General features: G+C 38.0%; 1 protein-coding gene across 3 annotated transcripts in view; it reads left to right on the top strand.

Annotated features, from left to right (window-relative positions):
• The window catches only part of EPHA6 (EPH receptor A6), a 934,835-nt gene that overhangs the window by 788,039 nt on the left and 119,424 nt on the right, over positions 1–27,372 (top strand). For all 3 annotated transcript variants that reach the window (XR_013995684.1, XM_081086735.1, XM_081086736.1), the window contains one exon: positions 12,224–12,433. Coding sequence is in view for 2 of the 3 variants with exons in the window: in XM_081086735.1 (XP_080942861.1) it covers positions 12,224–12,433 (210 nt within the window). In the remaining variant the exon portion in view is untranslated. Of the gene's footprint in view, positions 1–12,223; positions 12,434–27,372 lie in introns of those variants that run through there.

Below are 27,372 nucleotides of genomic sequence, written 5' to 3'. Positions count from 1 at the left end.
TGGGTTAATTTGCATACTTGCTCCTGATTGGCTTTGTGGGAGTGGCTTGTGGGCATCATGAAGGGACGGCTAATTTGCATGTTTCTCTTTTATTATATAGGATTGCATTTCAGACATCTAATTTTCTCAGAAGGGCCTCTAACAGCACAAAATTAGGGGGATAAGAGGCTTCCAGTGTCCACTGTTCGTATACCTGGATCTTTTATAAACTGCTTAGTAAGTTACATTTCCTGCAAAGCCATTTTATAGCTTGAGTCAGCATTTGGAAGGAATAATTTTACAAGGTTTCATCTAACCTTTCTATTTTTGTTGTTTTGTTTTGAAAAGCTGATGCCATTTCTTGTAACTCATGCTCAGTAAACCAAAAAAAGTCTTTTGACATACATATGAACCAAACTTTCATTCTTCATTTCAGAGCATAAATAGTCTTTATCCAACAGTGTTCATTGTACCAGATTTGTGAGGAATCTCTGAAAGATGATTTATTTATTATAACTAAGACACTGTACAATGAATTGGATTCTCTATAAATGTTTGTTAAGTGATGATGTGCAATTTTTATTCATTCTACTCTAGAATAACAGCTTACTATCTCCTAGGTACAGTATTGTCTATCACTTATTTTCAGGATGCTGAATCACTATAATTGTTTACTGTGTACAAAGGAGTAGTGCACATTTTTCAACAAGGAAGTTTGAAGGCTGTGATTTAAATTGTCCACAGACCTTTCATGCTTTGCAAAGCTGTTCTGTTGGAGTTGAGCTCAACGTGATTCTCCAGTGAAGAACTGGAAAGAAATATAACAAAAATCTTTATGATATACTTAGTCCCCTTTTCTCACTCTACAGAAAAAAACATATGAATTTGGTGGTCAAAATTAGAATCAAACTAGAGTCCACTCAGAAGTGAAAATGGTTGCAAGTGTAATAAATACTTCTCATTTACTCATGATTTTTTAGAGAATCTCTAATCTTGCCATGAAAAATACTTCAAAAATATCTTACTACTGAGTAAAAGTTTAAAGTACTTCACTTCGCCTTAACCGGTTTGGCTCAGTGGATAGAGCGTTGGCCTGCGGACTGAAGGGTCCCAGGTTCGATTCCGGTCAAGGGCATGTACCTTGATTGTGGGCACATACCCAGTGGGGAGTGTGCAGGAGGCAGCTGAATCGATGTTTCTAACTCTCTATCCCTCTCCCTTCCTCTCTGTAAAAAATCAATAATATATATTTAAAAATAAATAAATAAAGTACTTCACTTCATTAAGAGAAAAATATGTTTAGTTCAGATCAATCCGGTGAATGTCTGTTGAATATCTACTGTGTGCCAAGCACGATGCCAGGCCCTGACACTTCAAAGATGAACAAGACAAGGTATGCCCTTTATGTTCAAGACAGTGTCGGAGACGGGATGGTTTTAGATAATGTTGGTGTAGACAGGATGCTTTGACAGCAATAAAGAGAGAAACTTGGTCCATCTTTATTTCTCTACTTTCCTGATCTGTCTCCCTCTTCATCCAATCTACTGTAAGTCTTGCTGGCTATACCTCTAAAATAGATCTCAATCCTGATTTAAGCCACCAGTTTCTCTGCCCTGAGTTACTCTAATAGCTTCCAAATGTATCTCTCTGATTCTATTTTCCATACACAAGTCCGAATATATATATCGCTCCCAAACTAAAGTTCTTCTCTAACACCTCATTACTTTTAGAGCAGATTTCAAACTCTTCACCTTAGCTTACAAGACTCTACCTGATTTTTCCTCTGCCTGTCTCTTCTCTCCTCTCCTCTCCTCTCCTCTCCTCTCCTCTCCTCTCCTCTCCTCTCCTCTCTTTGCTCTTGCTCTCACTCTCACTCTATTTCTCTCTTTCTCTCAACAAACTCCAGCCTCTTTGGCTTTCATTTCTTCAGTATCCACTCATTCCTGACTCGTCGTTTGTATGTGCTGGAAACTGGTCACAGGCTTCAACATGTCATTCTCTTTCATACACATTTTATTTATTTTTTCAATATTTTTAAGTATCTCATTTAATGTTTACCTATTTATTGTATGTCTCCCTGCCTCTGGTTAAATGTAAGTACAAATGGAGCAGGCACATTTCTCTTTTGCTTCCCACTTTGAGCCCAGTAATTAGAGGAATAACTGGCCGTAGTAGCTGCCCAAAGAGCACTGTTTGAAAAAAAGGACTTAGGGATTCAGCAAGGACCTCCTAGAGGAGATGATACGTATGGAAAACTCAGGTGACAGAAGACTAGAATAGTATTCCTGGAAGAGGGAACTATATAAGCAAAGCACATTAGATATGAAACAACATGCTGTAGGGGTGAAATAAACACACAAAAATATTGAATCAGAAAAAAGTTATAAAACTAGAGACAGGAGCAAGGATCTAACTTTGTTTTGAATACTGTACTCTATTCTGGTATGAAAGGGTCTTAAGCAAATGAGTGGCAGGGTGATATTTGTGTTTAAATAGATTTGTTAAATAGATTTATTATATTGAAAAGCATATATATATATATATATATATATATATATATATATATATATTTAATGTTGTTAGGTAGTAATGTGATGACAACAGGACAGCATAGCACTCAAATCCTACATCTGTCCTAAGCACAGGCTAAGTACTTGAGGTCAGCCTAAGATGAATACATGCTGGGACTTTGAAAGTGTCTGTGGGGAACAACTTAAGAAGGCAGGGCCTTGGAAACCATCGTCGGGAGCTTGCATTGCTGTGGAGACAGTGTGACATGCTCAGATCGGTGGATATTGTGCTCTAGGGTCTTAGGGTCTCCGAGAGCTCTGCAGGTTTCAAAGGAGCGGATACCGTTATGTGTAGCTTTCTGAAAACACCTTCCAATCAGGCTCACCCTCTCTGTCGCTTTAAGATCAAGCTCCAGGTTTCTCGGCAGTCAGGTTGAGAAAGCAAAGGAAAAGAAGAATGAAGACAAACTGAATTCTAGCTACTAAGCTCTGAGATGCAGTGTGTAAATATGCCACATTCGCTCTCTTTCATTTGGATCTGCCTTCCTGGGAAAATAACCATATGTCATTAAAATATTCATAGTTTCTTTTTGATTAATCTCTAGTAGGAAGCCCAAAGATATTAAATCTCAGTGCTCTCACATTTTTCTCCTCCCCTCATAAACAATTCAATTCAATTTGAATTAATATTTATCAAGTGCTGACACAAGGCATGGCAGCATAGTGGATGCTGTGATAGAACTGCTATTTCAAAAGGAGAAAACGAATATCCAACCTTAAGAAAAGAAAACAGTCTTTTTTATACAAGACAATAGGAATAACATTGCAATAGCCGCCAGTGCTCTATAAGATGGTATCAAAAGCTATTTAATTCAGTCACCATTTATTAACCCTCCACCATAGTCAAGAAAACCAGGATGTCCTAAGCCACACTTGAGGAGGCTATGTTGACAAGGACTAGTGAAAAGAATATAGATTTTGTTTGAAGGAGAGAATTCCTTCATTTGTAGAGAAATAGATATGTGCCAAACTCAAGTATGGATAAATAGGGTTGCTCCTCTCAACCAGACAGATAAATAAATCCTCACTTGTTGGTTTATTTGGAGTGCTCTTTGTTTTTTACTTAAAGTCCTTTTATTTCTTGCTTTGTTATGCCAACTTATGCTTCCCAAACTAGCCTAGAGTGGGTCATTATGGCCCACTCAAAAGTTTGGACCAACTCTTTTTCAGACAATTCCAATTAATAAGAATAAAGGCTCTGGATTTAGATTGCCTAGATTCAAATCCTGACTACCATTTACGAGGTTATTAAATCTTTTTGTCAATCTGAAACAGGGAAAACGACCTGCAGGTCCAACAGTCTGCTGCCTTGAAAGTCAAACTCATGAGACAGGTTCTGGCTGACAAGGGAAGGGATTTTATTCAGGAGTCGACACCTTGAGGAGACAGCTGGCTCGTGCCTTCAGAGCTATCTCACAATCTCAGGTGTCCTGGCTGCATCATATATGGGGATTGGGGAAGTGGGGAACTAAGGAATTTCTGGCCAAGTGCAGTTTCTCAGCTCTGCTCTCAGATAGTTTCAGTGTTATCTCCTGTATGTGTAGTTTCACTGCTCCATCTGAAGTTTTACTGCTGATGTCCCAAAACAGGGCATGTAGGCAGCAGTTCTTCTGGCTCTGATATGAATTTTTGACACTTGCCCAGTTCTTGGGGTCAGGGTCACACCTTGGTCAGGCAGGAACTCCAACTGCTGATGTCTACAAAATACTAATAAGGAAACTTTTAATACATGAAATTTCTATGAGTTTATTAGTACAACCTATTCTATAATTACTTCCTGATTAGTATATTACCTTTTTCTATCACTGTTACACTTCATTTTGACTATCTCTAAGATGAAGATAATAACCATACTTATAGCCCAGAGTTGTTGCAAGGAATAAATAATACCTGTAAACAGCTCATAAATGTGACTGGTTTATAGTGTTTAAAGAATGTCTGTGGAAAAAAAAATGTCTGTGACTGGTTTATAGTGTTTAAAGAATGTCAGCTATTTTTTCCCTAGAATAATGTGGAAACAATTGAGGTATGAGTTTCCAAAAAATATATATAGAACTATTTTTGGAGTTTCTTTTTTATCAAGGCTGAATAATTTTATAGACACCAGATAAATAGGTAGGTAGGTAGGTAGGTAGGTAGATAGATAGATAGATAAATAGATAGATATTTTCTATATCTGTTTGTAGACAGATTGTATTCCCTGGGAAACAAATTATTTAAAGATTCTCATGAAGGAACTTTTTTGGGAACAACTCTCAGGATCAACTCCCATATTTCTATAGCTTCTGCAATTCTGGAAGCTGGTAGTTCTTACCTCAGTCCCTCTCTGGGAAATGCCCTTGACTAGAGAAAGCTATCTTACCCAAGGCCATGACACTTTTATAGAGGCAGTCTACATCCAATGATTGATTGATGTGGAGTATAAGGACCCAGTTCCCTTTCCTCTACCTGGACCAACTCTGAAGAGTTATCCCAGATCCAGAACATTCCATGGGCTATACCAAGGCTGCTGCTGTTAATGTGCTGCAGTTTAACTTTTCCTGTTGCCCAATATTATTTTCTTCTGTCCCTCACAGATGTTGATGCTGAGAGTGTGTAACCAAGAACCAACATTTAACAAACATAATGGGTTTTATTACTTCACTAAGTACCTTCTTATACAATACTATCCTTTTTTGTTTGTTCATTCATGTGGCAGAGAAGTGTGTGGAAATAATAGTACAGTTTGTTTTGTGCTCCTGCCTTGATTTGTGTTAAGGCTTCTGCAGTTTTGCCTAACAGAGTTTTATACCATTAGTGCAAATGTCAACATAGTGAAAAAGGCAAGTGCATGTCTTAGTGCTATTATAAAAATGGTTTTGACCTCATGAACCTTGGAAAAGATTGTGGCCAAATGAATTAGAAATAAACATACTACATTGTATAGTCCCATGAAAGAACATAGAGAAAGTGGTTTATATTATTTTCAAACACTAAAAGCTCATTTTATAATGATGCCACTTATTGTTATTAGGACCATGATTGCTATGTTGCTAATAAGAAAGCAATTAATTCAAGTATTTTCAAGTATTGGTAATAAGAGTAGTTAAAATAATTTTAAAATAACTTACCTGAAATAGAAGAGGAGGGAATACTCTTACAATTATTTTACAAAGCCAGATAACAAAGTTAGACAAGGATGCTACAAGAAAAGAAAACTACATGCCAATATCCCTGATGAACATACTGGTAGATGCAAAAACCCTCAACAAAATATTAGCAAACCAAATTCAAGAGTACATTAAAAGTATCATACTACATCATCAAGTGAAAGTTATTCCAGGGATGCAAGGGTGGTTCATCATCCACAAATCAATTAATGTGATACATCACATTAACAAAAAGAAGGATAATAATCATATGATCATCTCCATAGATACAGAAAAAGCATTTGACAAAATTCAATATCCATTTATGATTTTTTAACTCTCAATAATATGGGTATAGAGGGAATGTATTCAATATAATAAAGCCCATATATGACAAGCCCAAAGCTAACATTATACCCAACTGTGACAAGCTGAAAACTTCCTCTAAGATTAGGAATAAGGCAAAGATACCCATTCTCATCCCTTTTTTTCAACATAGTATTGGAAGACATACCCAGAGCAAATAGACAAGAAAAAGAATTAAAAGGCATCCTAATTGGAAAGGAAGCAGTAAAACTGTCTCTATTTGTAGATAATATGATATTATATATAGAAAACCCTAAAGACTCCACACAACAAAAAAAGACTTTTAGTTATAAATAAAGCTGCAGGATAAAAATCAATATAAAAAAATCAATTGCATTTTTATACACTAAAAACAAACTATCAGAAATGAAATACTTAGGTATAAATCTAACAATATATGTACAAGATGTATATGAGGAAAATTATAGGGCTGATAAGTAAAATCAAATAAGTGAATAAATTGAGAGATGTTCCATGCTTATAGACAGGGAGACTCGGTTACTAAAATGTCAGTTCTAAAAAAAATAAAAATAATAAAAAAAATAATACAATAATATAATTTAGTTCTTACTAAATTATCTATAATTTTAGAGCAATCCCAATCAAAATCTCAGTAAGTTGTTTTGTGGATACCAACAAGCTGATTCTAAAGTTTATAGAAGCAGCCCTGACTGGTTTGGCTCAGTGGATAGAGCATCAGCCTGCAGACTGAAGGATCCCGGGTTTGATTCTGGTCAAGGGCATGTACCTTGGTTGTGGGCACATCCCCTGTACGGGGTGTGCAGGACGCAGCTGATCAATGTTTCTCTCTCGTCCATGTTTCTAACTCACTATTCCTCTCCCTTCCTCTCTGTAAAAATCAATAAAATATATTTTAAAAAATAAAAATAAAAATAAATAAAGTTTACAGGAGCAAAGACCCAGAATGGCTAACACAGTATTGAAAAAAAACAAAGTTGAAGGACTGACACTACCTGACTTCAAGATTTATTATAAAGCTACAGTAATTAAGAAAGTATGGTGCGGGTGAAAGAATAGACAAATAGATCAATGGAACAGAATAGAGAGCCTATAATAAACATAATCAACTGGTTTTTGACAAAGGAACAAAGGCAATACCATGGAGCAAAAATTTGACTTTTTAACAAATGGTACTGGAACAATTAGACATCCACATACAAAAAAATGAATCTAGACACAGAACTTTACATTCTTCACAAAAATAAATTCAAACTGGATCACAGACCTAAATGTAAAAGGAAAAATCATAAAACTTCTAGAAGATAACATAAAAGAAAACCTAGATGATATTGGATATGGCAATGACTTTTTAGATAAAACACCAAAGGCACAATCTAAGAAAGAACAGATTAATAAGCTGGACTTTATTAAAATTTAAAACTTCTGGTCTGCAAAAGGCAATGTCAAGAAAATGAAGAGACAAAACACAGACCGGGAGAAAATATTTGCAAAACAAAAGCATCTGATAAAAGATAGTTATCCAAAATATACAAAGAACATTTAAAACTCAAGAAAACAACCTGATTAAAAACAACCCAAAAGAGAGAAACCAAGATGGCGACATAGGTAAACACCGGAGTTTGCTGCCTCGAACAACCACTTCAAAAATACAACTAAAAGATGGAACAGACATCACCCAGAACCACAGGAAGGCTGGCTGAGGGGAAATTCTTCAACTAGAAGGAAAGAGAATAGCATACCAAGACTCAGAGGAGGCGCAGTGCGGAAAATACAAACGTGCGGAGGTGCGCGCGGAGTGGGCTGGTGGCTGAGGGCGCGGTTGTCATTTTTAATCGGGAGGGAGGCTCAGGATCTGAGCTCCAGTTCTGGGTGAGTCTCTAGGGACCCAGACTCAAACGGGAGAAGCGGGACTGTCTAGCATCAGTTGGAACTCGAGGGCAGCTTTTTCTCCGAGGTTTGCAGCGGTTGCTAGGACTCTGAAAGGCAGAGCCTCTGGGGAGGGGACTGAGAGCAGCCATAACTGCTCGCTCCGCCTGCCCTGTTGATCCCGCTCAACCCGACCTGCCCCGCCCAAGCCCTTCGCAGAGCCATTTGCCGGATAGCCTTAGGCAAACACTAGATTAGCACCTCCCCAGAGGACAGAAGTTTTCCCACTGCAGACACAGCTGATTCTCACAGCCAGTTGGCCTGGAGGTCAAATCCCCCCCAGTATTACCTACAAAAATCAAGGCTTAACTACAACAAGACTGTGCACAAAGACCACAACGGGGTGCACCAAGAAAGCATAAAAAATGCGGAGACATAGAAACAGGACACAATTGTCAATGGAGGCTATTGAGTTCAGAACCACACTTTTAAGGTCTCTCAAGAACTTTCGAGAGAACCAAGATGGCGGCATAGGTTAATGCCGGAGATTGATGCCTTGAACAACCAAATCAAAATACACCTAAAAGACGGAACGGACATCATCCAGAACCACAGGAAGGCTGGCTGAGTGGAAATTCTACAACTAAGAGGAAAGAGAATATCATACCCAGACTCAGAGGAGGCGCAGTGCTGAAGTGAAATACTCAGGTACCAGGCAACTTCATTTTCTAATAGGTAAAAGAACAACCTCTTGAAATTTAATGTAATCCTTTCTTGGCCAAAAGAACTTATGCTTTCAATTCTACTCAAAGGCTTTGAGATTCCTAATAGAAAAGAAGTAGGAAGAGCACATGATAAAAGAGACAGATTTCATCTAATAGTACACTGTCTAAGAAGATGGATTGGGAACATAAAGAGCTAATAACACTGAACATTTTCTTTGCTAGGTTATCTTTTACACATTAATTATACAGAAGAGCCTGCTTAAATGGGGACTCTCACCGTAGAATGTTTCTTTTAAGAGAGGGCTCTTTTCCTTACTCTGCACTTGAGTTGGGTGATGGTATCAGAGAACTATCAGGGAGATAAGTTGATAGAGTTGATAGAGTAAGAAAAAGTTTATTTCATTTATAGTATAAGCTTATTCATTTAACTGACCAATGAATCATCATTGTATAGGAGACTGTGGTCTGCTCAAATCATCCCTATTTTTTTTTATTTTATTTTTTTTTATTGCTTACAGTATTACAAAGGGTATTACATATGTGTCCCTTTTTCCCCCCCGCCCTTGACAATCCCCTGGCCTCTCCTACCCCCCAGTGTCTTATGTCCATTGGTTATGCTTATATGCATGCATACAAGTCCTTTGGTTGATTTCTTACCCCCCTACCTCCTGCCCCCCACCCTTCCCCCGCCTTCCCGCTGCAGTTTGACAATCTGTTTGAGGCTGCTCTGCCTCTGTATCTATTATTGTTCATAAGTTTATAATGGTCTCAATTATCTATGAATGAGTGAGATCATGTGGTATTTTTCCTTCATTGACTGGCTTATTTCACTTAGCATAATGCTCTCCAGTTCCATCCATGAAGTTGCAAATGGTAAGAGTTCCTTCCTTTTTAGAGCAGCATAGTATTCCATCGTGTAGATGTACCACAGTTTTCTAATCCATTCATCTACTGATGGGCACTTAGGCTGTTTCCAGATTCTAGCTATGGTGAATTGTGCTGCTATGAACATATGGGTGCATATATCCTTTCTGATTGGTGTTTCTGGTTTCTTGGGATATATTCCTAGAAGTGGGATCACAGGGTCAAATGGGAGTTCCATTTGTAGTTTTTTTGAGGAAACTCCATACTGTCTTCCATAGTGGCTGCACCAGTCTGCATTCCCACCAGCAGTGCATGAGTGTTCCTTTTTCTCCACATCCTCTCCAGCACTTGTCGTTTGTTGATTTGTTGATGATAGCCAATCTGACAGGTGTGAGATGGTACCTCATTGTTGTTTTGATTTGCATCTCTCGGATGATTAGTGACTTTGAGCATGTTTTCATATGTCTCTTGGCTTTCTGAATGTCCTCTTTTGAAAGGTGTCTATTTAGATCCTTTGCCCATTTTTTGATTGGATTGTTTATCTTCCTTTTGTTAAGTTGTATGAGTTCCCTATAAATTTTGGAGATTAGGCCCTTATCAGATATAACATTGGCAAATATGTTTTCCCACATAGTGGGTTTTCTCGTTGTTTTGTTGATGGTTTCTTTGCTGTGCAGAAGATTTTTATTTTGATGTCCCATTTGTTCATTGTCTCTTTAGTTTCAAGTGCCTTAGGAGCTGTATCAGTGAAGAAATTGCTTCGGCATATGTCTGAGATTTTGTTGCCTTTGGATTCTTCTAGAATTTTTATGGTTTCCTGTCGTACATTTAAGTCCTTTATCCATTTTGAGTTTATTTTTGTGTATGGTGTAAGTTGGTGATCTAGTTTCATTTTCTTGCATATATCTGTCCAATTTTCCCAACACCATTTATTGAAGAGACTATCTTGGCTCCATTGTATGTTCTTGCCTCCTTTGTCAAATATTAATTGAGCATATTGGTTCGGGCCGATTTCTGGGCTCTCTATTCTATTCCATTGATCTATATGCCTATTCTTGTGCCAGTACCAGGCAGTTTTGAGAACAGTGGCTTTGTAATACAGCTTGATATCTGGTATTGAGATCCCACCTACTTTGTTCTTTCTCAGTATTGCTGCAGCTATTCGGGGTCTTTTTTTATTCCAGATGAATTTTTGGAGAGTTCGTTCTAGATCTGTGAAGTATGCCGTTGGTATTTTAATGGGAAGTGCGTTGAATTTATAGATTGCTTTGGGTAGTATGGACATTTTAATGATGTTGATTCTACCAATCCATGAACATGGTATGTTCTGCCATCTGTTTATGTCTTCCTCTATCTCTTTTTTCAACGTCCTGTAGTTTTCTGAGTAGAGGTCTTTTACCTCTTTAGTTAAGTTTATTCCTAGGTAGCTTAATTTTTTGGGTGCGATGGTGAATGGGATTGTTTTTATAATCTCTCTTTCTGAAAGTTCACTATTAGTGTATAGAAATGCCTCAGATTTCTTGGGGTTAATTTTGTATCCTGCTACATTGCCAGATTCATGTATTAAGTCTAGTAGCTTTTTGATGGAGTCTCTAGGGTTCTGTATGTATAATATCATGTCGTCTGCAAATAAGGACAGTTTTACTTCCTCTTTTCCAATTTGGATGCCTTTTATTTCTTCTTCTTGCCGAATTGCAATGGCTAACACTTCCAGTACTATGTTGAACAGGAGTGGTGAGAGGGGGCATCCCTGTCTTGTTCCTGTTCTTAGGGGAAATGGTGTTAGTTTTTGTCCATTGAGTATGATGTTGGCTGTGGGCCTGTCATATATGGCTTTTATTATGTTGAGGTATGATCCTTCTACTCCCGCCTTGCTGAGAGTTAATTTATACCCAAATACCAGGAAGTTACATCAGTTCTGGTCTTGGGCTGGTGGGCGTGGCAGTAGGCATGGCTCCACCTCAGGGCCCCTCCCACAGGGCGGGGCCAGTCGGAGGGAGGGGAGTCCTATTCATTTCTGGTGCGTGGCCAGATCTACATCTCAAAAACCCTCTCCAGGGGCACCTGGGCTTTGAAGAGTGGAACTGAGGCATTCTCACCTCTTGGTTAGATGTGCCCCCAAGACAAGGCTGTGCCTACATCTGGGGTTCAGTCAACATGAACTTAAAAGAAAGCCCATGGCGCCTTCCCTGGCAGGGGCCCTCCACAGGTTACTAGCTCCAAACACACCCCCTTCCGTGTTTTATAGAGAGTGAGTGAGCAGGAGGAGTGAGGGCGAGCGAGCCGGGTGCGAGCGATGGCGCCGCTGGGCCGGCTGGGTCGGGTCTTGGCGCGTAGCCCGTCGGGCAGCCTCAGCCGGGTGCATTTGTGCCTGTATGGCTGTGACAGTACCACGCTAGCGCTTTTTGAGCTTTTACACGGACTGATTTTAGTCTTCACCGTCCTCCCCTCCCCCTCCGCCACCCCACGCTGGCCTCCCTGCCCCCTGGGCCGCAGGCCGGGTGGGGGCTTGGCCGGGGCCTCCCGGGGACGTTTTGCAAATGGAACTCTGTCGTGTGGGCCTGTGGTTGGTGTTTGTACTTGGATTTTGGTAATACCAAGCTTTATTCAATATATCGAGCTCTTTTTTAACTAAAAAATAATAATAAAAATAAGTGCAAAGATTCTATTTAATACACACACACACACACACACACACACACACACTATTAACTCAATGTCAACCATTGTGATTCTCTTTCAGAAACATGATGGCCACTTCACAGTCATCCAGCTGGTGGGTATGCTCCGAGGCATTGCATCAGGAATGAAGTATCTCTCTGATATGGGTTATGTTCATCGGGACCTAGCCGCTAGGAATATTTTGGTCAACAGCAACTTAGTGTGCAAAGTCTCTGATTTTGGTCTCTCCCGGGTGCTGGAAGATGACCCAGAAGCTGCCTATACAACAACGGTAAGTGTACATGTGCTTTTCTACTATAGTTCGTTTGCTTTTATTGCTTTTAATGTCATTAGAGTCATTCTGCTTTTGTTTTTTTTCTCTAATTTTCTGCTCCTGTCTGTCATTTTCCCAATTTAACATCATTATTTAGTTGAAACATCTTTTCTTTACCTGATTTAAAACAGAGCCTTCTTATATTTCACTTTTATTTCTTCCATTGTACTGGGACTTTATTTTAACATTCCTGAGGTCCGTGCCTTCACACAAATCTGCCTTTGCCTGAGATATTTTTGATGCTTCATAAATTATCTCCTTTCAATGGAGTTCTGTGCGTTGAAGAAGGGTGCAACCAATTAGGTCAGTGGTAATGACGAGGCAATGGTTATGAAATGACTGTTTTTTTTCCTCACAGCAAATGCTTTGGAATGATCTGATCATACTTAAAAATGAACAAGAGAGGTTTCTCTGGAGATATAAAAGTGCACTCTCAACCTTTCCTTGAACAATTCTTGGGGAAAATGTGAACACGAATAAAAGACTAAAACTTTAGAGCCAAGGTGTTATATGTCAATTATATTATCGTAACTTAACTCAAGAATATATTGTTCAAGCATTTCTGATCACCTCAAAACCATTTCATTCCACTGATCATTGCAGTGATTGTTTTAAGAGTTGTCTCAAAATCTCTCTTCCGTTATCTTAAAGCTAACAATTTATAGAATTATACTCTGTTCTGTTACTTTTTAAACAAAACCCCTACCATTGGCTCATTTGATAGCTTCAACGAGAAATAAGTCAGTAAAATTATTCAAGATGTTTTATTCTCTTCTCTTTTTCTAATCTTACACTTTATTCTAAAAGACACAAATCCATTATTTAGTTCCCTTTTATTTCATTTTCTATGAGATTTTTTTAAATTTCACTGTAAAAAATTACCTCAGATTGGATGCAAGTTTAATATAATGAATGAAAGAGGTTATGCCCTTACTATGTTTGCTTTGTAGAAATGGTCTGTATTAATTTATCAGTGATATTTCCATTAATTTCTCCAACAAAGAAATACAGTTCTAAGGGAAATAGATTAATCTCTCAGAGTCTGATGTGTAAGGGAGCAGTATCTATTGATCTTTTAATTTGACCAAAAAAAACCAACTTCATAAAAATAAGTCTATCAATTGAAAATAAATTATTTATTTTAGAAAAAAACAGTCTTTTCAACTCCATTTTCTAATTGGGAATGTCATAATTCTTTTTTTCCAAGAACTTTATTTCTTTTATGTTTATAACTGTATAACTTGAAGCAACTTTTCAAGTTATAGAACAATTCATACAAGATTTTTCTCTTATGCATATTATTTCCAACATTAGAGAATAGTGTTTAAAGTTATATAATTACTATAAAACATAATATTTTCAAAATTGCAACAAATACTATCTCTAAAAGTAATAAAATAAAATAGGAAATAAAAAATAAATAGGAAATAATACTAGATTCTTTGACTGTATGCTTATATAGATATACTTAAAATCCCTTATTAATATTTCAACTGATTTTTAAGAGAAGAAGCTCATAACTAAATATAGGATACTAATAAAATTGGCAGGGTAACCCACATCTTGAAGTATGTGTATGTCTTGTATCGTCAGATTTGATATATATATTCTAGGCATGTTCTCTGTCTGATATGATTGCAGGGGCCTAGAAGCCTAGACCTGTACAATCTTAACTTTAATTTGACTACAGAATGAAACATCAAATTAAGTAACCAGTATATTAACACTCTAAAGAATGCTTCTTAAAAGCTATAGATGATGCCTCAATTAAGAAATGTCCCTGGATTTAACAGGTATCAATTGAACAGCAAATAATGTAATCAAGCACATTTTTTTTTTAAATCTCAGAAACACCTAACTGTTCAGGGGGTCCTGGGGTACAAAATATCATACACTGATTACTCGAAGTTTAATGAACATGGACATTCACTACTTACAATGGCAGAGCTCTTGCCTTCATGAGCTTACCCTTTGACAGGGAAGAAAGACTGATGCTTCCTTGCGTTAAGTATGTCATAAAGGTCTGAAAAAGAAATATGGAAGTACAAAAAAAGCAGAGGTCTGGAGAAGGCGTCACAAAAAAAGATAAAATTTGAACCATATATTAAAAGATTTCATTAGGCAGAGAATTGGGGGAGAGGTCCAGAGAGAGGAAACAGAAAGATAAAAAGATATGCAAATTTGGGGAAGTAAATGGCCACGTTGATGAAACTGTAGACAGCTTGGAATGAGGGTGAGGAACAGTGGAGGGGTCAGGTTGTGAAGGTGGTTGGGTGGTACTTAAAGAAATATGGAGGTTTTTCTATAGCAAGAGATAGACATTGATTGATTTAAATAGGAGAATAACAAAATGCATGCATGTCTTAGAAGATGTTATTGACAACAATATGAAAAAGGAAGGGGAAGAGTGAGAAGGGGAGGGGATGAAGGACAGGAGGACTGGTAACCAGGAGACCAGTTGAGGCATTGCTGCTATGACTCAGAAAGGCTATATGGGCTTAAGTCATAGGTACTCTGTCTGTCTCAAGTTAATGCCAGATTGAGCATTGGCATTCTGCTGAAATTTTTGGTAAAATTTTCAGGACTTTATATAAATATACTTAGGCTCCAGATACTTTTATTTCCTGTTAAAAAATAAAATGAAATGGTTAGAAAACTGCCTAGTGATGATATATCTCAATTCAAGCAAATCCTGAATAATAAAATGCAAAAAAAGAATGATCATTTATTTGAAAATGATTCTTTGTTTTATAAAAATATTTATAGCAAGGTTCATTGATATATTTTTTAAAGTATGACTTCATTTTTCAGTTACGTTTCTTAGAACATATCTGTTACCCAAAATTATTTTGATTTTTTCTCTTGCTGTGTAAGTGTAATTGCTATTTCCTCATTATTTGTAAATGGTTTTATAATCTGTGTTAAGAATGGTTAGGAGGTAAGGGAGGAAAGTGGAGGGTTTTTAAATCAGGAAGACATGGAAAAAAAATTTTTAAATCTTCTTTAAGAAAGTACTAGTAATTCTTAGAACAGTATGCAACATGGACATTTTCCATTAAGATGACTTTACCAATTTAGAGAGCCACTTATCACAGCAAAGAGCAGTAAGAACTGGTTAAAAGACAGGCTGAAAGTGGTCTCTCCCTCCCAGGAGCTTGCAGGTGCCACCCCCTCCTCCCGCTTCTTTCCCCACAGGTATGCATCTCCTAAACTCTACAGGATTCCATGAGGCTTGCAACCAGGACAGCAATGGATAGCTGCAGTTCACCCTGGGCAAACCTCCTGAACCTGTCCCCAAGGCCCTATTTCTCTGACTTCTTGATGAGCCAAAGCAGACCAGCCTAGGCTCATTTCCCAGCCCTTTCTTTCTTTTTTTTTTTCTTTAAAATATATTTTTATTGATTTTAGAGAGGAAGAGAGAGATAGAAACATCAATGGTGAGAAACATTGATTGGCTGCCTCCTGCACACCCCCCTACTGGGGATTAAGCCTGCAACCTGGGCATGTGCCCTTGACCAGAATTGATCCCAGGACCATTCAGTCCGCAAGCCAACACTCTATCCACTGAGCCAAACCAGCTTGGGCTCCCAGCCCTTTCTTCCTTTACATCCCCAGCTTTAATAAACATCTTCTAAACTTAAAAAAAATAAAAATAAATAAAAGACAGTCTGGAAAGATGAGTGACCAGTGTGATTCCAGTACTGTTTATTATACTGAACTGGTCAGTCAGCACGTGGCAGATAAACAGAGGCTGAAAGAGATGTGACAAGACAGATTACTCTGCCAAACTCTGCTGATATAAGTCCATTCGCACCCTACTTAGAAGACATACATGTAATAAACATGAATTTATTATTTACATTATAAAATACACTAAAGTAAATAAAAGGATGAGAATTATGAGTACACATGAGTAGAATTTCTTCCTACAACTTAAGAGTGTTTTGCATATACTGCTTTAGGTGTGAGACATGCTTTAAGGCCCTATTTCTTGGAGGGTCAATAACAACAACAAAAAAAGGGGGGGGGAATTTCTTTTTTTTGGAAGAGTTATTTTTAATTACATTTTTGGGGGTGACATTGGTTAATAAGATGGGTTTCAAGTGTACAATTCTATGATACATCATCTGTATATTTCATTGTGTGCCCACCACCCAAAGTCAGATCTTCTTTCATCACCATACACTGATCCCCTTTATTCTTTACCATCCCCTTCCCTCTTCTCTCTGGTAAATGCCATACTGTTGTCTGTGTCTATGAAAATTTGTCATAAAGGGATTATTGAGAGTGGAAAAATGCCTATACAGAGAGAGGACCAAGAGTAACCAAATACAGATAAACATAGTAAAACCAATAGATGTGTGAACACCAAAGCAGCATGATGGCTACAGCAGTAGTCGCAGATTTTCCTGGTAAACCCTGTACTAAAATACATTGAGCCTTTGCAAAGGGACCTTAAGAACTGGTAATTACATGAAAACAAAGAAATGTGCACTGTGGGCTAAATATAGAAAAAATTTCGCAAAAATAGGATCTAGCTGAGGAGTAGGCCTTGCTTTTACATGCCAATTCTACAAAAGCATACCAGTCACTTAGCAAGGGGAAATTAGTGAATGATTGTGAACCACAGCCAATGATACATATACAATAAGCAATACGTGGCTAATTTAATCTGCATGAAATTTGCTGAGTTTGTATTGTTCTCCTCTGATTATATGGTTTCCTATCTGGTTATAATTTCAATGCTAAGAAATCTCTTCCTTTTCTGAATTTGTCACACTTTTCCATGGGCAGCTGCTTTCTATCCTGTTGCAGAGCAGGGACCCTCTCATTAGAATGCCACTAAGTAACCAGACTTAAACATAGTTTGAAATGTAAAGCTTCTTAGCTCACAAGTAGGAAAATGAGGTCTTTACTTACCTAAAATATACATTGAAAGATGTGTTATGGCTCACACTTCTCTATTTAAGTTTTATTTAAAATACAATGCCAGCTGCTATTTAAATTTTTAAAAATTAGAATAATTCCTTTTCTTATATTTTAAAGATCAAAACAAAATGGGAGAATCAGTTTATCAACATATCTGCTAGAAGTTAAGATTTGATTCTAACTTTCAGTTGTGTTCGTTTTGTGTTACCCAAGGTGAATTTTGTTTTTTAATTTGACAACAGCAATTCCATACAAGTACTTTGAAATTCAGAACTTCATTTTGGTAACATATAATGTGCATAATCACAGTTCTGTTAACTTGTCAGTCTATTTACTTTGCATTCATAAGACCTCTTCCAAACTCCAACTCTTAAACTTCCTCTATTCTACATAAAATATGAGAAAAGTTAAATCTCCCGTCATCGAAGAAGGCATAGTCTATAGTCAACATGTAGATAATTATCCTATATAATAAAAGACTAATATGCAAATTGTCCCATCGGGAGTTCAACCAGGAGACCTGGAGTTCAATCGCTTGCTATAATGTGTGCTGACCACCAGGGGGCAGCACAGACCATGGCAGGCAATGGGGCGCTTAGGGAGTGAAGGAAGGAGGAGGTGGGGAGGCCGGGAGGCAGGGAACCTGATTGGCCCTGATCACCGGCCAAGCCTAGGGACCCTTCCTGTGCACAAATTTCATGCACCAGGGCTCTCATAGAAAATAATGTAGCAATAGGAGGGGGATATATTTACATGTACATTTTAAAGTTGGAGAAAGATCTGAGCAACCTTCTTCCTTTACCTACTTCAAGTGTTTATAAATTGGCCTGACTTTTGACGTGAATTTTTAAATCGTAAGATGTTGAAAAATAGAAAAAAAAAACCTCGATGGGAAACCAAGATGGCGGCATAGGTTAATGCCGGAGATTGCTGCCTCGAACAACCACTTCAAAAAACAACTAAAAGACGGAACGGACATCATCCAGAACCACAGGAAGGCTGGCTGAGTGGAAATTCTACAACTAGGAGGAAAGAGAATATCATACCCAGACTCAGAGGAGGCGCAGTGCTGAAGTGAAATACTAAGGTGCGGAGTGCATGCGGAGCAGGCTGGAGGCGGAGGGCGCGGTTGTTGTTTTCAATCGGGAGGGAGTTTCAGACTCTGAGCTCCAGATCCGGGCGAGTCTCTAGGGACCCAGACTCAAACGGGAGAAGCGGGACTGTCTGGCTTCAGTTGGAACTCGAAGGCAGCTTTCTCTCCGAGGTTTGCAGCGGTGGCTAGGACTCTGTGAGGCAGAGCCCCTAGGAATGGAACTGAGAGCAGCCATAACTGCTCTCTCCGCCCACCCTGTTGATCCTGTGCGACCCGCCCCGCCCAAGCCCTGCACAGAGCCATTTGCCGGATAGCCTTAGGCAAACACTAGATTAGCACCACCCTAGAGATCCAGCACAGAAGCTCTCCCACTGCAGACACAGCGGACTCTCATAGCCAGTTAGCCTGGAGGTCAAATCACCCCCAGTATTGCCAACAACAATCAAGGCTTAACTACAACAAGACTGCACACAAAGACCACTAAGGGGTGCACCAAGAAAGCATAAAAAATGCGGAGACAAAGAAACAAGACAAAACTGTCAATGGAGGATATTGAGTTCAGAACCACACTTTTAAGGTCTCTTAAGAACTGTCTAGAAGCCGCCGATAAATGTAGTGAGATCTTCAAGAAATCTAATGAGACCCTCAATGTTATGATAAAGAACCAACTAGAAATTAAGCATACACGGACTGAAACAACGAATACTATACAGACTCCCAACAGCAGACCAGAGGAGCGCAAGAATCAAGGCAAAGATTTGAAATGCGAAGAAGAAAAAAACACCCAACCGGAAAAGCAAAATGAAAAAAGAATCCGAAAATACGAAGATAGTGTAAGGAGCCTCTGGGACAGCTTCAAGCGTACCAACATCAGAATTATAGGGGTGCCAGAAGATGAGAGAGAGCAAGATATTGAAAACCTATTTGAAGAAATAATGACAGAAAACTTCCCCCACCTGGTGAAAGAAATAGACTTACAAGTTCAGGAAACGCAGAGAATCCCAAACAAAAGGAATCCAAAGAGGACCACACCAAGACACATCATAATTAAAAGGCCAAGAGCAAAAGACAAAGAGAGAATCTTAAAAGCAGCGAGGGAAAGAAACTCAGTTACCTACAAGGGAGTACCCATGCGACTCTCAGCTGATTTCTCAACAGAAACTTTGCAGGCCAGAAGGGAGTGGCAAGAAATATTCAAAGTGATGAATGCCAAGAACCTACAACCAAGATTACTTTATCCAGCAAAGCTATCATTCAGAACTGAAGGTCAGATAAAGAGCTTCACAGATAAGGAAAAGCTAAAGGAGTTCATCACCACCAAACCAGTATTATATGAAATGCTGAAAGGTATCCTTTAAGAAGAGGAAAAAGAAGAAAAAGGTAAAGATACAAATTATGAACAGCAAACATGCATCTATCTACAAGTGAATCTAAGAATCAAGTGAATAAATAATCTGGTGATTATAATAGAATCAGGGACATAGAAAGGGAATGGACTGACTATTCTTGGGGGGGAAAGGGGTGTGGGGGATGCGGGAAGAGACTGGACAAAAATTGTGCACCTATGGATGAGGACAGTGGGTGGGGAGTGAGGGCGGAGGGTGGGGAGTGAGGGCGGAGGGTGGGGCGGGAACTGGGAGGAGGGGAGTTATGGGCGGAAAAAAGAGGAACAAATGTAATAATCTGAACAATAAAGATTTAATTAAAAAAAGATGTTGAAAAATAAATATTTTTAATAAAAGTGAAATAAAAATTATTTTAGATCATTCACCGTTCTGTCTTTAACTACTTTAACATAATTGAGATTTGCCTAGAGATCACATTTAACCTGCTAGTTAAACATACTCGGAATTTTCACTCATTTTTGTCTCATTTAAATAAAAGTATTACCTGTAAAAGGTTATACATTAAGAAAAAATTTGAATTCTTTCATTTAAAAACCAGGCACTAATGGATTCACTGAATAAAAGGACTTGTACTAAAAAATGTTTCTGATTTCTTGAAATTTAAAAAATAACTTCTTATTCTTCAAACTCCTGTTACAGGATTATCTGTCCATTGGGTCATTGATGGTACAGGTGACATTGTGCTAACATATAACATTTCATCAAATGCATCTTACAAGTCTACCTTAGGTAAATCAGCCTCAACCTGAAGAATAACTTACTTCAATTGTTTCTTAAGATGTAGCCAAGATAAAAATAGAAGAAGTATGACAGCTTTGGACAAAAAGGCAGACCCTTAAATAGAGAATAATGAAACCTACTAGCCCACAAAAATCTACATATCATAGGACAAAGAGAATTCACTCAAAAAGTAAAGGAAATGACAGTTTATTCTTAGGCAAATGTAAATTCAATTCAGTAGCCTGATTATAATGAAAAAAAGTGAGAAAAATAGCAATGTTATCAGAATGCTGTAATATGAAGATTTAAATAACTTTTTTCAATACAAAGGTGGTAAACATTGGAAAAATGAAAAAAATAAAATAAAATCCTGGTCAGATGAGCCATATTCATCACTAAGAAAGGGACTGTGCTGTTTGGGAAATATAACAAAATTATTCCTCACCAAAAACAAATTAAAAAAAAAAAACAGTTCTCACTTGACAGAGACTATGATAGTTATCAATGAAAATGAGTCAAATGCATCCCGTGGTTGGCAAACTGTGGCTCGTGAGCCACATGCGGCTCTTTGGCCCCTTGAGTGTGGCTCTTCCTAAGCCTTAGAAGTACCCTAATTAAGTTAATAACAATGTACCTACCTATATAGTTTAAGTTTAAAAAATTTGGCTCTCAAAAGAAATTTCAATCGTTGTACTGTTGATATTTGGCTCTGTTGACTAATGAGTTTGCCGACCACTGGTATAGACCATTATAATTAGCTGAAGAAGAAGAAATTGATGTGCCAATATTAAGTTTCCTAATTTCAAAGGAAAAAAGTAACCTTGAACCAGTAAGTAGATTAATTCATGAGAAGAAAACCTGACAGTTTTTATTTACCTTTGTCAATATAAACTTTTTTAAAAAATATATTTTATTGATTTTTTACAGAGAGGAAGGGAGAGTGATAGTTAGAAATATTGATGGGAGAGAAACATCAATCAGCTGCCTCCTGCACACCTCCCAATGGGTATGTGCCTGCAACCAAGGTACATGCCCCTGACCGGAATTGAACCTGGCACCCTTCAGTCCGTAGGCCGATGCTCTATCCACTGAGCCAAACTGGTTAGGGCAATATAAACTTTTTTAAAGGAAATTTTTATGATCTAATATATAAGCTATATTCTCAGAAATTAATGTCTCCACACTTTGACCCCACATGCCAGATAACAAATTCATAACAGTAGAGATGAAAGAGCAACAAAGCTTTATACTAAACCAGAGAAAACATGTGTTAAATGCAAAGCAAGAGTCATCTTCAATTACTGTTCAAGAAGTAAACTCTGTATATGACAGCGTGGAGAATCTTAAAAGCAGCAGGAGAAAAGCAGTTAGTTACATAGGAGGGATCCCCCATAAGGCTATCAGCTGATTTATCAACAGAAACTTTGCAGACCAGAAAGGGTTGGCACAAAAAATTCAAAGCTATGAAAAGCAAGAGCCTTCCCTGATCAGTTTTCTCAATGGTTAGAGCACCAGCAAACAAACAGAGTTTGTCATGAGTTCAGTTCCAATTAAGGGCATATACCAAGGTTACAGATTCAATCCCTAGCCCTAGTCGGGGGGCATGCAGGAAGCAACCAATCAATATGTCTCTCTTACATCAATGTTTTTCTCTCTCCCTCCCTCCCTTCCTCCCTTCCACCCTCTAAAAAGAAATGGGAAAAATATCCTTGGGTGAGAATTAATAAAAAAAAAAAAAAAAAAGCAAGGACCTACAGTCAATATTACTCTACCCAGAAAAGTTATCATTTAGGATTGAAGGACAGATAAAGAGCTTCTCAAACAAGAAAAAGCTAAAAGAGTTCATCACCACCAAACCAGTATTACATGAAATATTAAAGAGTATGCTTTTTTTAACATTTTTTTATTGATTTCAGAGAGGAAAGGAGAGGGAGAGATAGAAACATCAATGAAGAGAGAGAATCATTGATCAGTTGCCTCTTGCTCGCCCCCTACTGGGGATGGAGCCCACAACCTGGGCATGTGCCCTTGACCGAAATTGAACCTGGGACCCTTCAATCCATAGGCCAATGCTCTATCCACTGAGCCAAACCGGCTAGGACTTAAAGAGTATTCTTGAAGAAGACGAAGGAGAAGAAAGAGAAAAAGGTATAGATAATAAAATGACAATAAATACCTACTTGTCAACAATTACTTTAAATGCAAGTGGAATAAATGCTCCAATCAAAAGGCATATGATGATTGAATGGATAACAAAACAAAACCTTTGTATATGCTGTCTACAAAATACTCACTCAGATCAAGACACACATAGACTAAAAATAAAGGGATGGAAAAAGATATTTCATGAAAATAGAAACAAAGCAAAACAAAAAACTTGGGGTAGCAATACTTATACCAGACAAAATAGACTTCAAAACAGGCTGTAACAAGGGGCAAAGAAGGACCCAGCAACTCTACTCCTAGGTATTTATCCAAAGAAATCCAAAACAGTAAATTGAAAAGACATATGCATCCATATGTTTATTGCAGCATGATTTACAATAGCCAAAATGTGGAAGCACCTAAGTGTCCATATCTATATAGATGAATAAAGATGAATGAATAAACAAGTGGTGCACATATATACACTGGAATATGACTCAGCCACAAAAAAAGAATGAAATCTTGTTACCTGCAACAATACAGATGGACCTAGAGAGTATTATGCTGAGTTAAATAAATTAGAGAAATGCCAGGTGATTTCACTTATTTGTGGAATCTTAAACAAAATAAACAAACAAGCAAAACAGAAACAGACTCATAAATATAGAAAACATTTTGACAGTTGCTGGAAGAGTGATTGAGGGGATAGGTAAAAAAGGTGAAGAGGTATAGAAGTACAAATTGGTACTTACAGAATAGTCATGGGGATGTAGAGTACAGCTTATGGACTATAGTCAATAATATTGTCATAACAATACTAGTATATGGTGTCACATAGGTACTAGATTTACGGAGGTGATCACTTCATCAGTCATACCAATGTCTAATCGTGGGGTTGTATACCTGAAACTAATATATTATTGTACACCAACTATAACTTTAAAATAAATAAATAAGTAAATAAATAAATAGTTTTTAAAGAAAGTAATTAAGGAAAAGGCAAGCCATGCTTTGGGAACACAACCATGTCTCATTTGTGCAAAGCATGTACAAAAACAAACCCTTTGGAGGTAGGCGTAAGCCCTGTATCTTTCTCTCATGTGTTTTAAAACAAGCACCTTGAGACCTATACCTGGAAGAGCATTATTGAAGACAAGAAACCACTGAAAACCTCTTGCTGTTCAGCACTGAAGGCCTGGTTTGTGACTTACCAGTAGTTGTTTATTTTTTCTTCTAAAAGTCGTGAATCCCTTTAGATTTGTGCAAAATTTTGGAGAGCGTAAGATTTATCTTTTACATTTTAAAAGCTTTCCAGCACCTAGAATAAACTACTACTTAGTGGCAGCTTAATTAATTGCTGATAATTAAACCAAAAAAAAGTTAGAAAAAAAATGATTAAAACTGTGAAAACATTGTTTTCACTTAAGTCACACTTATTTCTTCTCTGATACCATTGTTAATCACAACCCAACAATGAGTGAGTCTAAAATAATCCTTAATGAAGGATGAAAGAGATGAGAAATTGCAATAGAACGCAGCCAATGTAACAAACACTGAAGCACTTGTAACAGAGTCATGGTTTTCACAGAGGGAAACTGTTTTAAAGTCTCTGAAAACATTCTACCAAATGCTTTGAGCACAAAAGGGTACCTAGAGCATTGATAAGATCCAAGACAAATAGTTCACAAAATCACATAATACATAATAGTTTAATGCCTACAGTTATCCAAAATACATCCAGTCCTTTTAACCTAAAAGTAAAGAGATTCACAGCAATCGCAAATAAATTGAAAACAGTTATTGGGTACTTATGCTGTTTGTGGCAGACCATGTTAGTTGCTGACCCAACTTCTCATCTCCTCCTTGCTCATAAGAGTATTCAATTTAGACATGTATAATGAACTCATGTCCAAGAAATAAATCAGGACTTCTATACACCAATTATACTTATATCATTCTCTTTGCCACTTAAATTTTAAACTTTAAATGTAAAGGGAAGTGTGATTGGTGACTTCTGGAAAAACTTCTGGTTGAGGTCTACCAGACGTAGACTTGAATGGAGAACTTTCTAGTACTGGCCTTTTCTTTTCTATATTTCCTTGAATATAGTTTTGGAAGGACAGAGCACTTAGAGCTGTGAGAGGAATCTTTCAGTCATGAGACAAGAAGCCTAAGGTGACAAACAATGCTGAGGATGGCCACGTAGGAAGATCAATTGAGCCTGGCTCTCTGCTGAAAGTGTTGAGCTTCTGTGTCAATATAAAACCATTTACTCCAGTTATTTAATTAAATGTCTCATTTGCTTAAGTTTTTGATAATTGGTCATTGTATGACTCCATGACTTGTATCTGAAGACATTTTGACATATAATCAACATATAGAAAATCTTCATATTAATAGATAATATAGATAGGAAAATGACAAAATGAAGAGTTTAAGTAAAATATCAACTCAGTCAGGCAAACTGATTAGATTATATAAGCAGGCTATAAGTACATAGTTAGTTTGAGGATACAATAATCATAATTTATTCATTTAACATGCATTAGTGTTATTAAGTGACAAGTTATACAATGGAGATAAAAGTGCTTAGAAGCTGGGGAGAAGGCAAACATTTAATAATCATGCTATTGAATGTGAAACTACAATCAGGTTTTATACAGCATACTAGAGGCCCGGTGCACAAAATTCGTGCACAGGGGCAGGGGGGTCCCTCAGCCCGGCCTGCACCCTCAGTTTAGGCCCACCGGCAGTCGGACCTCCCTCTCGTAATCTGGGATGCTGCATACACCAGTGACCATACTTTTCATACTAGTGAATGGCATCTTGTTGTATGGGCAGCTACATTATTTTGCACTGATAATAAAAAGTAGTATAAAATATGATCCTTCTAAGTCAGTAGTACCATTTTCCCCATCTTATGGGTGGAAAAACTGAAGCAGAGAGAAGTTAAGTAATTGGCTTTGTCACACAGTTATAAGTGTCAGAATCAGGGCTGACCACAAAATGTGCAAGCCAGCATCCATGCATGTCATTGCTGCATCATCCTGTTTTTTCACTGTAGAGTAGCCTTGCCATGTTTTAATTTTTAAATCTAAGAGACTGTTCCCAATATATAGGTTAGGGTCCTAGGCCTGGCCGGCAATCAGGGCCAGTCTGTGGGGTAATGGGCAGGCGGGGTTATCAGGGAGCCCCTGCTGGCACCCACCATGGCTGGTGGCCTGGCATCGCCTGCTGGCCAGCCCTGCCCCCCCGATCACTTCCACTGGGCATCTGCCCACTGGTGGTCAGTGCATGTCATAGTGACCGGTTGTTCCACTGGTCGTTCTGCCGTTCGGTCGATTTGCATATTCAGGTTTTATTATATAGGAAGTGTATTGAGTGCCTACTATTCTGGGCATTGGAGCTTTTCTCATGGAGCTTACAGTCTTGAATATGGTGGCCAAAATGATAATAAAGTTTAAAAAAAAAAGAAAGAAAGAAACCTCAATCTCAGAGAGATAAACACTGGAAATACAGTAAAAATAAAAGCAAGTAGTTACCTTGGAAAGCATGGCCAGGAAATACCTCTGTAATGTGGTGACATTTGAAATGAGACTTGAAAATTACCAGCCAAGAAAAAGATCTGAAGCTGGATGTTCTCAGGTGAGGGAAAAACAAATACGGATGAGGACAAGCTTGGCATATTTTAGGACTAGGAGTAAGGCCGGGATGTTTGACACATTGAGACATAGGAGAGAATGGTGGCAAATGAGGACAGAGGCGCCAGATCCTACAGAAATGCAAAGATCATGGAAAAGAGTAGACATTTTATAATAACTACAAAGGGAAATGATTGAAAGACTTTAAGCAGGCGATGACATAATTTATGTTTTTAAGGGCACACTCTGGCTGATATGTTGAGAATGAATTGTAGAGGGTCAAGGAGCAAGATAGCAAAGAGACTCATTTCACTACCCTAGACAGAAATGATGGTAGCTTGGTGTGAATGGGTAATACTATATAATAAAGAGCTAATATGCTAATTAGGCTGGACAGTGGAACAACCTTCCTGAAAGACCAGTGGGCAGGACCGTGGAGCATCCGCGGCTGCAAGGGCCGAGCCCCTTGCACAAATTTCATGCATTGGGCCTCTAGTAGGAAAAATAAAGAGTGCTAGAGAAACTTGGGATATCTTATGTCAGTATTCCACCTAAATGTGTGTGTATGTGTGTGTGTGTGTGTTTAAATAAAACAGATAAGTAAGGAAAATGAGTCCCCCCAAATTAAGTATGTATACAAGTCACATGGCTGTTAGGTTGGAAATAATGTCAGTTAACCATTGCAGTAATGACAATGTTAAGGGAAGGTGTCTGTCCCTCATTTGAGTCCTCCTCCTCCTCCTCTTCCTCTTCCAATACTTCCCACGGCAAATTTTCTTCTACCTCTGGGCTCTGACACCCGTGCAGCAGGCTGTGGATAGCAGTACTTGAAAGTCTTTGAAGACTGAAAAAAAAAAAGAGAGTGATCTCTTAGTCTTTGGTGACATATATTACCAATGGAGACATTTCTCAAAATGTTTCTTTTCCTTTTGCTTATCAGACTTTTTAAATTATTCTGCAATG

Source organism: Myotis nattereri, assembly GCF_964212035.1.
Source record: "Myotis nattereri genome assembly, chromosome: 3".
NCBI classification, from domain to species: Eukaryota; Metazoa; Chordata; class Mammalia; order Chiroptera; family Vespertilionidae; genus Myotis; species Myotis nattereri.
The sequence above is the reverse complement of the archived record's forward strand: the minus strand, read 5'-3'. Positions and strand labels throughout refer to the sequence as shown.